Below are 15,357 nucleotides of genomic sequence, written 5' to 3'. Positions count from 1 at the left end.
GTGCTCGCACTTATCACTCTGTATGTAGCCAGTTAGCGATGCTAATGATAACTGTGTTTTGGGTAGACAAAGACTTTCTCCATAAACCTTCTCAATTAAACATTAACTGCAAAGTAGGCTGCCTATATTATGATTATTTATATCAATTGGGTGGCCATTAATTTGCTAACTTTGCCATGAGACGTTGCAGCAGTAGGCCTAACAGCAGAATCACCATTAGACCAACACATTCCGCTCTTGCTAGAAGCAGGGAATTATTTTTTTCCAAACCTCAAAAATTGTCTTCTGGTGTGACTTAAGCATAGACATGGACTCAGAACATACATTTTCATTGTTTGTCTATGAATAATTGTAATATGAAAAATCTAAAACCGGGAAAAATAAAACGGAACAGAAATCGGAAAAATACGTAAGATAATTTTATGGGGCCTGTCATGCCAAATATTGTTTTATTAACCTCTATTTTACCAGGTGTATTGACAGGAGAAGAGCTCTTTAATAAATGTGTAGCTTGCGACATTCTTTTTAAGTAGCCCTCGTGCTAGAAAAGGTTGGAGACCCCTGATCAAGAAAACAGTAAATACAGAGAGTGGTTAGTATTATTCATTTCAGGAAAAATACCACTTCAGGCAATTGGCTGCTATAAAAGGCAATACGGGATGCCTATATCCACACCTTAAAAGTGCACTATGCAGAAATCCCTCCGTTTCCTGGTTGCTAAAATGTTTATAGCTTGTCTAATTTCAGAATATGTGATGAAAAAAAGCAAGTATAGGGTAGAGAATCACTGAACCATCTAAACCGCTGTGAAATATATTTTCCATAACCCAACATATTTTATTTTCTGCTGTTTTGAAGCTGGTGTACAAAACCGAAAAGACACAAAAACAAAACTTAAGAACGGTAAGCATTTAAATAGAGCACAGAACAGATATACCGCCACTTAGACTTGCTTTCAATAACAAATCTATAACTCACATGTCTATATTTATGTGATCAGATCCCCCAAAACATTACATACTGCAGCTTTAACAGTTATATTTAACAATATTTTTCCTGCTTTTAAGGCTTGAGGGGACGTAAAACGATGTTGAACGGATTGCCTGGGATGTGATGGTGGGTAAATCCTGATTAATAAAGAGGGCACCATTTTAAAACCGAGAACCACTATGGCTAAATCAGATCTATACTGTACTATTTTCAGAAGGATGCTGAATACCAGTAGGGTAAGGTATGGTTTTCCTTGTGGGACCATTACACCCTGCACCAAGGATATACTGTATGGTTACGGGCTCCGGAAAAGAAGATTGTTCCATCAGGGACCACGTTGGAAACAAGTGGAATGGCTTTAAAGTGTTATCCCCTGGATTGTACTCAGTGCATCACCCCCCCCCCCCACAATAAATATAGCAGTGAATAAAAAATAAAACAACATGATCTAAAGACACATCCATCTAAAGACACATGCTCAAAACAAACCAGGTTTACATTAGACTGAGCAGTCAGTGTAGCACAACACTGGTTCCCAGCAAGGGGTTACTTGACACTGGCTACCAGCATGGTACAGCACTGGCCACTCTGACTTATCTAAAGCTGGCTTAAGACAATGAAAAGTCAACTAAATGTGGGGTAAAGTAAAGAGAGACAGTGCTTTCGGAAAGTATTCAGAGTGCTTGACATGTTGTTACGTTACAGCCTTATTCTAAAATGTATTAAACGTTCCCCCCCCCTCAATCTACACACTATACTCCATAATGACAAAGCAAAAAATGGTTTTTAGAAATGTTTGCACAAAAAAATGAAATATTATATTTACATAAGTATTCAGACCCTTTACTCAGTACTTTGTTGAAGCACCTTTGGCAGCGATTACAGCCTTGAGTCTTCTTGGGTATGACGCACACCTGTATTTGGGGAGTTTCTCTCATTCTTCTCTGTAGATCCTCTCAATCTCTGTCAGGTTGGATGGGGAACGTTGCTGCACAGCTATTTTCAGGTCTCTACAGAGATTGGGTTCAAGTCCGGGCTCTGGCTGGGCCACTCATGGACATTGAGACTTGTCCCGAAGCCACTCCTGCATTATCTTGGCTGTGTGCTTAGGGTTGTGGTCCTGTTGGAAAGTGAAGCTTCGCCCCAGTCTGAGGTCCTGAGCACTCTGGAGCAGGTTTTCATCAAGGATCTCTCTGTACTTTACTCCGTTCAGCTTTCCCTCTATCCTGACTAGTCTCCCAGTCCCTGCCGCTGAAAACATCCCCACAGCATGATGTTGCCACCACCATCCTTCACCGTAGGGATGGTGCCAGGTTTCCTTCAGATGTGACGCTTGGCATTCAGGCCAAAGAGTTCAATCTTGGTTTCATCAGACCAGAGAATCTTGTTTCTCATGGTCTGAGATTCTTTAGGTGCCTTTTGGCAAACTCCGAGTGGGCTGTCACGTGCCTTTAACTGATGAGTGACTTCCGTCTGGCCACTCCATAAAGGCCTGATTGGTGGAGTGCTGCAGAGATATTTGTCCTTCTGGAAGGTTTTCCCATCTCTACAGAGGAACTCTAGAGCTCTGTCAGAGTGACCATCGGCTTCTTGGTCACCTCCCTGACCAAGGCCCTTCTCCCTGATTGTTCAGTTAAGCCGGGCGGACAGCTCTAGGAAGAGTCTTGGTGGTTCCAAACTTCTTCCATTTAACAATGATGGAGGCAACTATGTTCTTGGAGACCTTCAATGCTGCAGACATTTTTTGGTACCCTTCCCCAGATCTGTGCCTCGACACAATCCTGTCTCGGAGCTCTACGGACAATTCCTTCGACCTCATGGCTTGGCTTTGGCTCTGACATGCACTGTCACCTGCAGGACTTTATATAGACATGTGTGTGTCTTTCCAAATCATGTCCAATCAATTGAATTTACCACAGGTGGACACCAATCAAGTTGTAGAAACATCTCAAAGATGATCGATGGAAACAGGATGCACCTGAGCTCAAATTTGAGTTTAATAGCAAATGGTCTGAATACTTTATTTTTAATACATTTGCAAAAATGACTGAAAACCTGTTTTTGCTTTGTCATTATGGGGTAGTGTTCGTAGATTGACGAGGAAAAATGTGAGAATAAGGCTGTAACGTAACAAAATGTGGAAAAGGGGAAGAGACCTGAATACTTTCTGAATGCACTGTAAGTAGCCTTGTCCGAGCCAGAATGGACACTAGTGCAGGATCATATCACCTGTTTCTAAAACGTGAGGTAGCTTGATGTACAAGTACATCCCCTGGACAGGACACTAGTTTGTTGCAGGGCCTTATCCACAATCTGTCTCCCAATCTGTCTCCTTAGGACACGGCTAGGGATGATGTCTGGGCCAGCTGCCTTGTGAGGGTTAACACATTTAAATGTTTTGCTCACGTTGGCCACGGAGAAGGAAGGGGGGGGGGGGGGGGGGGCACAGTCCTTGTTAGCGGGCCGTGACTGTGGCACTGTATTATCCTCAAAGCGGGCAAAGAAGGTGTTTAGTTTCTGGAAGCGTGCCGTCGGTGACCGTGACGTGACTGGTTTTCTTTTTGTAGTCCTTGATCATCTGTGTATGTGTGTATATTTATCTGACCGGAACATTATTGCACTTCATTTTGGCCAACATCACTCAGTTACTCGACTACTATCGTTATTTGCCTTACTTTACTTCAGAGATTACTAACCGCTAGCCTAACTAGATACCATCTCATTGTTTACTTCCTTTCATTCTGATTTCCTTACTTGAAGACCAATAGTAAGATGCTCCTTCGTCCCGCATCCTGTAATTATCCATCTTAGAACCAGGAGGAAGAGTATCTACCAGATTACAGTCTATATGGAAGACCTTAGCACAACTTTTTACATCAAACACATGTATTTGGCAAATTAATGCCAAGACACCAATCGTTGTTTATGTAACAATAAATGCACTGTTTTAAATTTATTTGAGGTCATTTCAGAAATTTTTACATTTTCATATAAAATACAGAATACTCTAAATACTCAAACAATGGACCTAAAAACTGTCTGGGGTACTGACAAACAGCCAAGCAAGTGTTATAAAGGGCCCAGAAGTGCTTTTGAGTGAACTTCCCCTTTAACATTTAGGTTTTTGGGGAAAGTCTGCCTACCCACAAGACTGTTCTCATTAGCATCGCTAACTGGCTACATACAAAGTGATAAACAAACCCGTGCACCAAACAGACAGGGGCAATATTGATGGAAATGAATTGTCAGATATTCTGTTACGTTTGGATTTTTAAGTTAATAGTGGCTAAGCAGGGGTGGGATAATGTGGCTTTGATTGGATAGTAGGCGGGAGATTTAGGTTTATGACAGTTTGTGATGGAACAAATGAAAAAATCCATGTACTTTCAGAATTGCTTGGCGAGCTACTCATAGGTGGGCTGTGAGCTACTGGTAGCTTGCAATCGACCTGTTGGAGACCCCTGCTGTAGGCTATATGTACAAACTAAAACAAAAAACACAATTTCATGTGTTCAATACATTTTATTTGTGCCTGTCGTACAACTATGAAACAGAAAGCATACGTGTTGGAATGCGGTAACAGCGTACGTTTTTATAAAGGTCAGCAAATGCACAGTCAAATGATGAAAACGTCAGAAGCCTAAATATCATTATAAGCGCTAAGTGTGCTTGATAAATAGTGAAACTCGGCACAAAAGCAATAGTGACGTTATAATGAATATAAGTGTCGATATGACAGCAGTTAAAAATAGTAAATTATTGTCAGCTTATGCTTACATGGTGCGTTTTTACACAACGGCACCAGCTGGGGCATGTCCATGTCACAAACAACGAAAGCTGGTAGGGCCTGCTCTCTCAGTGATGATAATCAGCCCGTAGCATTGTCACCGGCTTGTTCTGTCCAAACGGTGCCGTCCCTTCCTCCCTCCTGTCTGACCGTTGCGTCTGCTCAGTGTGCACCGTTCTATCTTTTCTTGCATTTAGGCCTCTGAGTCGTAGGCTCAGAATCGGAAGAGTAATCATCACAGATGTCATATTAGTTTCCAGAGTAGACTGGTTAAGACTGCGTGGATTCGTTGGACTGATTCATTCCACTGTCAGGAGATGGAGCGAAGCAGGCCCTACTGTCAGCAGAAGATGAAATGACATGCCCTCGTAAAATTGGTTATAATCATATCACATTTTATTTGTCACACGCGTCGAATACAACCGAATTAATTACCTTACCGTGAAATGCTTACTTACAAGCCCTTATCCAACAATGCAGTTATAAGAAAATAAGAGTTAAGCAGATATTTACTAAATGAACTAAAGTTTAAAAAAAAGTAACAATAACAATAATGAGGCTATATACAGGGAGGTACCGGTAAATCGAGGTAATATAATATACTGTAGGTAGGGGTAAACAGCGAGTTAGCAGCAGTGTAAAAAAAGGGTGTGGGGGCAATGCAAATAGTCCAGGTAGCCATTTGATTAATTGTTCACCAATCTTAGGGCTTGGGGGTAGAAGCTGTTAAGGAAGCCCGTCATGAAGTCCAGGATCCAGTTGCAGAGGGCGGTGTTTAGTCCCAGGGTCCTTAGCTTAGTCATGAGCTTTGTGGGCACTATGGTGTTGAATGCTGAGCTGTAGTCAATGAACAGCATTCTCACATTGGTGTTCCTTTTGTACAAGTGAGAAAGGGCAGTGTGGAGTGCGATTGAGATATCTGTGGATCTGTCAGGGCAATATGCGAATTGGAGTGGGTCTAGGGTTTCCGGGATGATGTTGCTGATTTTAGCCATGACCAGCTTTTCAAAGGACTTCATGGCCACATACAGTACATGAGTGCTACAGGGCGGTAGTCATTGAGGCAGGTTACCTTGGCGTTCTTGGGCACAGGGACTATGGTGGTCTGCTTGAAACATGTAGGTATTACAGACTCGGTCAGAGAGAAGTTTGCCACTTGGTCCGCGCATGCTCTGAGTACATGTCCTGGTCCCGCTGCCTTGTTAATGTTGACCTGTTTAAAGGTCTTATTCACATCGGCTATGGAGAGCGTGATCACACAGTGGTCCAGAACAGCTGGTGCTCTCATGCATGCTTCAGTGTCGCTTGCCTCGAAGCGAGCAAAACAGGCATTTAGCTCATCACTGTGTAGTCTGTAACAGTTTGCAAGCCCAGCCACATTCGACAAGCTTCAGAGCCGGTGTACGATTCAATCTTAGTCCTGTTTTGACGCTTTGCCTGTTTGACGGTTCATCTGAGGGCATAGCAGGATTTCTTCTAAGCATCCGGATTAGTGTCCCGCTCCTTGAAAGCAGCAGCTCTAGCCTTTAGCTCGGTACATATGTTGCCTGTAACCAGTGGCTTCTGGTTTGGATATGTACGTACGTTCACTGTGGGGAAGACATTGTCGATGCACTTATTGATGAAGCCGGTGACTGAGGTGGTATACTCCTCAATGCTATCAGATGAATCCCGGAACATATTCCAGTCTGTGCTAGCAAAACCGTGTCATCGAACCACTTCCGTATGGATGTATACATGCTGGTAGAAATGAGGTAAAACGGATTTAAGTTTTCCTACATTAAAGTCCCCGTCCACTAGGAGCGTCGCTCCCGGATGAGGATTTTCTTGTTTGCGTATGTCCTTATACAGCTCATTGAGTGCGGTCTGTTTGTTATATAAAGATTCTAACAACGACAGTGTGTTATATAGACTAATTTTGAAAAAGCCAAGGATAGAGGGGGGAAAAATTTAAAAAATGGCTGAGTAATAAAAATAAAAAACTTTTTAAATTCATGAGCAGCCCAAATGACTGCTTTAGTAGTTCAAGTGTTAATGCAAAGCAGTAGAGAGGAATCGGATCCCATTTTTAGATCAAACCCCCAACATTCCAATCTCAGGGCAGACACTCTAACCACATGGCCACTGAGTTGGTACCCGATGTGGGGTGAATAAAATGTGGCATACCGGAGGTCTATTATCAGGTACACTTTGGTAGAACTGCAGTGTGCTCCAAGTGGGAGATACATTAGGTGAGAGACTTGATCTCATACATGTTTTATGTAACTGCTGGATACAGCATATACAGTACCTCCTGATGGACATAACAGTGTTTCCCTGGCCGCTATGCAAAACACGGCTCAGTGGGTATGAGACATGACTTTCTCCGTTACTGTTATTGCACTTCTTATGCAGAAAAATATAGAACAATGGACTGTTGAAATGGGTTTGGGTTATGATTCTTATGCGTTTGAGTCAGATGAGGAAGGAAAGTATGGAGGTAGAAGGAATGGATGGTCTTAGGTAATATGAGAAATAATGAAAGGATTGACTGATATATTTCCATTTCATTGAGAACTTGAGAACTTAATGTTAGCAGATAGAAATGGTCATAGAAGATCATTTATGTTTAAGACAACAGCTGTATTTTAGAGAAATGTTAGAGCATTACTCAAAGATACAAAATCACACTATAAAAGTCAACAATATGGCATAGGCAGGGCCAATAACAAAATCCAAATAAACATTGGTCTAAGTATGGTGCCCTGCTGCACTCCCATGGTTTGTTAGACAAAAAGAGATACCTCCTTTTGGTCCAGCTGCAGAGATGATTTAATGAGGTCTCTTAGGGCCGTCAACTGCTTCTTCTCCTCATCCTGGGTCTGCTTAATCTGTGGAGTGAGAACCATTCACATCACTACAAATCCCCATCAGTGACAATCAAATCACAGCATACAATGATTGGATAGATATACAGTACCAGTCAAAAGATTGGACATACCTACTCATTTCAAAGGTTTTTCTTTATTTTTATTTGTTTAACACTTTTTGGGTTGCTACATGATTCCACATGTGTTATTTCATAGTTTTGATGTCTTCACTATTTTTTCTACAATGTAGAAAATAGTCAAAATATGAAAAGCCCTTGAATGAGTAGGTGTCCAAACTTTTGACTGGTACTGTAGATGAAAACATAAAGCCATACAGCAGAGAGACCAATGTAGCCTTTTATCTAATAATTTATAAATGTAAATGTCACCTACGTTATACAGGTCAGCTGCAAGCTTCTCAATATACTGCTTCAACTTGTCTGCGGTTTTCAATCCATCCTGAAAAAAGCTGAAGGAGAAAGAGTAGTCTGGTTTTCTAGCATAAGCATATACACACAAATATATTTTTTAAATACGTTTTGCTTTCACAATACAATGGTTTGCATTCTGAAGTCCAGTTATCGAACGTGGAAAGTTTGTTTGCCATTCACATACGTTTGATTAGTCCAACACTTGTGTTGCCTTTGCCATGCAGCAACCTTACGGAAGTTGATATTTTAACCGCAACCGCTAACCCGACAACAACACTGATAGTACTCCCTCAACCAACAATATGTGTCTAAGTAACCCAAAAACCACTCATCCCTTCCACTCACAATACATCCCATAATCAGCATGGGGCACAAATAAACGGCTCCTATTTGATGATTTTAAGAGTGTAACTGATCTCATACTATTTATCTTATGTGTACATCTGTTGTATGGTTATTGTTTTTAATGTTGCATCCCTGACTGCGCTACAAATGTCCCCATTGGGACAATAAAGATATCGATTGATTAATAGATTAACACGGCCTTTATGTATGAGCTGGAAGTTGTGTCAGTATACTTACTTGCACTGTGCATGGTAGTACTTTATGAGGTTCTGGAGCAGGTCAACTCCCTTCTTAGTTTTGATCTCATTCACTTTGATGAGGTACTGTTGGGACATGAAGAAAAATGGAAGATATTTGGAATGAAAGCCTCTCACGCAAAACAAAACAATTGTAAAACATTTACAATCAGAAACCAGTCATCTAAACTTTTCAATTGTATGGCACACAAATCCCAAAGTTATTTTTCCAATGTTTGACCGCAGTCTAAGATACCCCAATGGGATGAAGCGCTGAACCCAGTCTAAGATATAGAACCCCATAGGGAAGTAGTGCTGACCCCAGTCTAAGATATAGAACCCCATAGGGATGAAGTGCTGACCCCAGTCTAAGATATAGAACCCTATAGGGATGAAGTGCTGACCCCAGTCTAAGATATAGAACCCCATAGGGAAGTAGTGCTGACCCCAGTCTAAGATATAGAACCCCATAGGGATGAAGTGCTGACCCCAGTCTAAGATATAGAACCCCATAGGGAAGAAGCGCTGACCCCAGTCTAAGATGGTGAACCCCATAGGGAAGTAGTGCTGACCCCAGTCTAAGATATAGAACCCCATAGGGATGAAGCGCTGACAGCAGTCTAAGATATAGAACCCCATAGGGAAGAAGCACTGACCCCAGTCTAAGATATAGAACCCCATAAGGAAGTAGTGCTGACCCCAGTCTAAGATATAGAACACCATAGGGATGAAGCGCTGACCCCAGTCTAAGATATAGAACCCCATAGGGATGTAGTGCTGACCCCAGTCTAAGATATAGAACCCCATAGGGAAGAAGCACTGACCCCAGTCTAAGATATAGAACCCGATAGGGAAGTAGTGCTGACCCCAGTCTAAGATATAGAACCCTATTAGGGAAGAAGAGCTGACAGCAGTCTAAGATATAGAACCCCATAAGGAAGTAGTGCTGACCCCAGTCTAAGATATAGAACCCCATAGGGATGAAGTGCTGACCCCAGTCTAAGATATAGAACCCCATTGGGATCAAGCGCTGAACCCAGTCTAAGATAGAACCCCATAGGGAAGAAGCACTGACCCCAGTCTAAGATATAGAACCCCATAGGGAAGTAGTGCTGACCCCAGTCTAAGATGGTGAACCCCATAGGGAAGTAGTGCTGACCCCAGTCTAAGATATAGAACCCCATAGGGATGAAGCGCTGACCCCAGTCTAAGATATAGAACACCATAGGGATGAAGCGCTGACCCCAGTCTAAGATATAGAACCCCATAGGGATGAAGTGCTGACCCCAGACTAAGATATAGAACACCATAGGGAAGAAGAGCTGACAGCAGTCTAAGATATAGAAAGAATGACGGCCCTTGCATATCAAAACGAAGACAAAGTAACTGAAAACTAAGAAGACCCTTTGAGTTGAATATCTCCCCTAGATTATTTACCTCTTTTGCCGACCAGGCTCTAGACCGGTTTATTACCGGAAGTAATAGCCTTGTTATGCCATAGAGTGGTATGGAGATGTAATTTCCAGTTACCACCTACACTCTTCAACCTTCTGAAAATGCTCTATTGTATTAGAAATAATAGGACCAAATTATAGCATGCATTTCTAACAAAACGAAAACTTATCAACTGTGTGTTGATCCAGAGAAAGAGAGAAGGCTGTATATAACTTACTTTGGGGAGTCAACTCTTAATCTCCTGATTGATGGCAGAAATGCTTGGTGACTCTAGACCAATGTCATTTTAAAAGAACCAACTCAGGTTAAAATAGTGCATGCAATGAGTGATGTGTATCTGTGATGTATAAGTGTTCCAAGTCCTTTGTTACTCGACGAAAAGGTTGGCGGCCTTACTCGACGAAAAGGTTGGCGGCCTTACTCGACGAAAAGGTTGGCGGCCTTACTCGACGAAAAGGTTGGCGGCCTTACTCGACGAAAAGGTTGGCGGCCTTACTCGACGAAAAGGTTGGCGGCCTTACTCGACGAAAAGGTTGGCGGCCTTACTCGACGAAAAGGTTGGCGGCCTTACTCGACGAAAAGGTTGGCGGCCTTACTCGACGAAAAGGTTGGCGGCCTTACTCGACGAAAAGGTTGGCGGCCTTACTCGACGAAAAGGTTGGCGGCCTTACTCGACGAAAAGGTTGGAGGCCTTACTGGACGAAAAGGTTGACGGCCTTACTCGACGAAAAGGTTGTAAACCTTACTCGACGAAAAGGTTGGAGGCCTTACTCGACGAAAAGGTTGGAGGCATCTGTTTTTGTGAAACCTTCTTGTTGTATAGAATGAGTTGCTAGTTGAGAAGATTTTTTGGGGGGTGAAACCTTGTTGCATAGAAGTGAATTGCTAGTTGAGTAGCAATTTTTACACGTGTGGTTAATGTAAACCTTGTTAGCATTCAACAAGCTTTGAGTGAACATAAGTTATGGGTAGCCAGGCCCTACATAAACAATGTGTTCTAGAAGAGATTTGGGTCCTCAAAAGGGGTTAAATAAATATATAAACATAGAGACATATATTATACAACTTTTGACATTAATGTCATGTCATTGTTGAGAAAACCACTCTGGAAAAGGGTGGAACAGCTCTTCCGGATGTGAACACTGTTCATAACCATTTCAAAGTAGAAGAGGAGACACGGGTGAAAAAGTAAGACGTGACCCCCACCTGTGGCCCCTCTGTTCCCTCTCACACTGAATTGGGCAAGGCAGATCAGGTTTCAAGTCTGATGAAACAAAAATAGAACTGTTTGGCCATAATGACCATCGTTATGTTTGGAGGAAAAAGGGGGAGACTTGCAAGCCGAAGAACCCCATCCAAACCGTGAAGCACGGGGGTGGCAGCATCATGTTTGTGGGGCTGCTTTGCTGTAGGAGGGACTGGTGCACTTCACAAAATAGATGACATCATGAGAAATGAAAATTATGTGGATATATTGAAGCAACATCTCAAGACATCAGTCAGGAAGTTAAAGCTTGGTCGCAAATGGGTCTTCCAAATGGACAATGACCCCAAGCATACTTCCAAAGTTGTGGCAAAATGGCTTAAGGACAACAAAGTCAAGGTATTAGAGTGGCCATCACAAAGCCCTGACCTCAATCCTATAGAAAAGGTGTGGGCAGAACTGAAAAAGCGTGTGCGAGCAACGAGGCTCGTGTGCGAGCAAGGAGGCCCACAAAGCTTGTGGAAGGCTACCCGAAACGTTTGACCCAAGTTATACAATTTAAAGGCAACGCTACCAATTGCTAATTGAGTGTATGTAAACTTCTGACACACTGGGAATATGATGAAAGAAATAAAAACTGAAATAAATAATTCTCTACTATTATACTACTATTCTACTACTATTTCACATTCTTAAAATAAAGTGGTGATCCTAACTCACCTAAAACAGGGACTTTTAACTAGGATTAAATGTCAGGAATTGTGAAAAACTGAGATTAAATTAATTTGGCTCAGGTGTATGTAAACTTCTGACTTCAACTGTATGTTCTCAGTATTCTAACTGTTATCTATGGGACTGATACCAGTGTTGAAGAGCTGGTCATGCCTAATAGTTATCTATGGGACTGATACCAGTGTAGAAGAGCTGGTCATGTCTAATAGTTATCTATGGGACTGATACCAGTGTAGAAGAGCTGGTCATGTCTAATAGTTATCTATGGGATTGATACCAGTGTAGAAGAGCTGGTCATGTCTAATAGTTATCCATGGGATTGATACCAGTGTGGAAGAGCTGGTCATGTCTAATAGTTATCTATGGGACTGATACCAGTGTAGAAGAGCTGGTCATGTCTAATAGTTATCTATGGGACTGATACCAGTGTAGAAGAGCTGGTCATGTCTAATAGTTATCTATGGGACTGATACCAGTATGAAGAGCTGGTCATGTCTAATAGTTATCTATGGGACTGATACCAGTGTAGAAGAGCTGGTCATGTCTAATAGTTATCTATGGGACTGATAACAGTGTAGAAGAGCTGGTCATGTCTAATAGTTATCTATGGGACTGATACCAGTATGAAGAGCTGGTCATGTCTAATAGTTATCTATGGGACTGATACCAGTATAGAAGAGCTGGTCATGTCTAATAGTTATCTATGGGACTGATACCAGTGTAGAAGAGTTGGTCATGTCTAATAGTTATCTATGGGACTGATACCAGTGTGAAGAGCTGGTCATGTCTAATAGTTATCTATGGGACTGATACCAGTATGAAGAGCTGGTCATGTCTAATAGTTATCTATGGGACTGATACCAGTGTAGAAGAGTTGGTCATGTCTAATAGTTATCTATGGGACTGATACCAGTGTGAAGAGCTGGTCATGTCTAATAGTTATCTATGGGACTGATACCAGTGTAGAAGAGCTGGTCATGTCTAATAGTTATCTATGGGACTGATACCAATGTTGAAGAGCTGGTCATGTCTAATAGTTATCTATGGGACTGATACCAGTGTAGAAGAGCTGGTCATGTCTAATAGTTATCTATGGGACTGATACCAGTGTAGAAGAGCTGGTCATGTCTAATAGTTATCTATGGGACTGATACCAGTGTAGAAGAGTTGGTCATGTCTAATAGTTATCTATGGGACTGATACCAGTGTGAAGAGCTGGTCATGTCTAATAGTTATCTATGGGACTGATACCAGTGTAGAAGAGCTGGTCATGTCTAATAGTTATCTATGGGACTGATACCAGTATGAAGAGCTGGTCATGTCTAATAGTTATCTATGGGACTGATAACAGTGTGAAGAGCTGGTCATGTCTAATAGTTATCTATGGGACTGATACCAGTGTAGAAGAGCTGGTCATGTCTAATAGTTATCTATGGGACTGATACCAGTGTAGAAGAGCTGGTCATGTCTAATAGTTATCTATGTGGGACTGACACCAGTGTAGAAGAGCTGTCATGTCTAATAGTTATCTATGGGACTGATACCAGTGTAGAAGAGCTGGTCATGTCTAATAGTTATCTATGGGACTGACCAATGTGGAAGAGCTGGTCATGTCTAATAGTTATCTATGGGACTGATACCAGTGTAGAAGAGCTGGTCATGTCTAATAGTTATCTATGGGACTGATACCAGTGTAGAAGAGCTGGTCATGTCTAATAGTTATCTATGGGACTGATACCAGTATGAAGAGCTGGTCATGTCTAATAGTTATCTATGGGACTGATACCAGTGTAGAAGAGTTGGTCATGTCTAATAGTTATCTATGGGACTGATACCAGTGTGAAGAGCTGGTCATGTCTAATAGTTATCTATGGGACTGATACCAGTGTTGAAGAGCTGGTCATGTCTAATAGTTATCTATGGGACTGATACCAGTATGAAGAGCTGGTCATGTCTAATAGTTATCTATGGGACTGATACCAGTGTAGAAGAGTTGGTCATGTCTAATAGTTATCTATGGGACTGATACCAGTGTAGAAGAGCTGGTCATGTCTAATAGTTATCTATGGGACTGATACCAGTGTAGAAGAGCTGGTCATGTCTAATAGTTATCTATGGGACTGATACCAGTGTAGAAGAGCTGGTCATGTCTAATAGTTATCTATGGGACTGATACCAGTGTGAAGAGCTGGTCATGTCTAATAGTTATCTATGGGACTGATACCAGTGTAGAAGAGCTGGTCATGTCTAATAGTTATCTATGGGACTGATAACAGTGTGAAGAGCTGGTCATGTCTAATAGTTATCTATGGGACTGATACCAGTGTAGAAGAGCTGGTCATGTCTAATAGTTATCTATGGGACTGATACCAGTGTAGAAGAGCTGGTCATGTCTAATAGTTATCTATGTGGGACTGACACCAGTGTAGAAGAGCTGGTCATGTCTAATAGTTATCTATGGGACTGATACCAGTGTAGAAGAGCTGGTCATGTCTAATAGTTATCTATGGGACTGACACCAGTATGAAGAGCTGGTCATGTCTAATAGTTATCTATGAGACTGATACCAGTATGAAGAGCTGGTCATGTCTAATAGTTATCTATGGGACTGATAACAGTGTAGAAGAGCTGGTCATGTCTAATAGTTATCTATGAGACTGATACCAGTGTGGAAGAGCTGGTCATGTCTAATAGTTATCTATGGGACTGATACCAGTGTGGAAGAGCTGGTCATGTCTAATAGTTATCTATGGGACTGATACCAGTATGAAGAGCTGGTCATGTCTAATAGTTATCTATGGGACTAATACCAGTGTGGAAGAGCTGGTCATGTCTAATAGTTATCTATGGGACTGATACCAGTGTTGAAGAGCTGGTCATGTCTAATAGTTATCTATGGGACTGATAACAGTGTGGAAGAGCTGGTCATGTCTAATAGTTATCTATGGGACTGATACCAGAGTAGAAGAGCTGGTCATGTCTAATAGTTATCTATGGGACTGATACCAGTGTGGAAGAGCTGGTCATGTCTAATAGTTATCTATGTGACTGATACCAGTGTTGAAGAGCTGGTCATGTCTAATAGTTATCTATGGGACTGATACCAGTATGAAGAGCTGGTCATGTCTAATAGTTATCTATGGGACTGATACCAGTGTAGAAGAGTTGGTCATGTCTAATAGTTATCTATGGGACTGATACCAGTGTTGAAGAGCTGGTCATGTCTAATAGTTATCTATGGGACTGATACCAGTGTAGAAGAGCTGGTCATGTCTAATAGTTATCTATGGGACTGATACCAGTGTAGAAGAGCTGGTCATGTCTAATA

At 41.8% G+C, this 15,357-nt stretch overlaps 1 protein-coding gene across 2 annotated transcripts in view; it reads right to left on the bottom strand.

The window, feature by feature from the left end:
• Positions 1-15,357, bottom strand: part of asap1a (ArfGAP with SH3 domain, ankyrin repeat and PH domain 1a) — a 175,273-nt gene that overhangs the window by 57,954 nt on the left and 101,962 nt on the right. For both annotated transcript variants that reach the window (XM_055867562.1, XM_055867563.1), the window contains exons 7-9: positions 8,640-8,725; positions 8,020-8,095; positions 7,561-7,647 (exon numbers count right to left, since the gene is read on the bottom strand). In XM_055867562.1, the coding sequence (XP_055723537.1) occupies positions 7,561-7,647; positions 8,020-8,095; positions 8,640-8,725 (249 nt within the window). The remainder of the gene's footprint in view (positions 1-7,560; positions 7,648-8,019; positions 8,096-8,639; positions 8,726-15,357) is intronic.

The sequence above is a fragment of the Salvelinus fontinalis genome, chromosome 17 (assembly GCF_029448725.1).
Source record: "Salvelinus fontinalis isolate EN_2023a chromosome 17, ASM2944872v1, whole genome shotgun sequence".
NCBI lineage: Eukaryota > Metazoa > Chordata > Actinopteri > Salmoniformes > Salmonidae > Salvelinus > Salvelinus fontinalis.
This window is presented reverse-complemented; position numbering and strand designations above follow the sequence as displayed.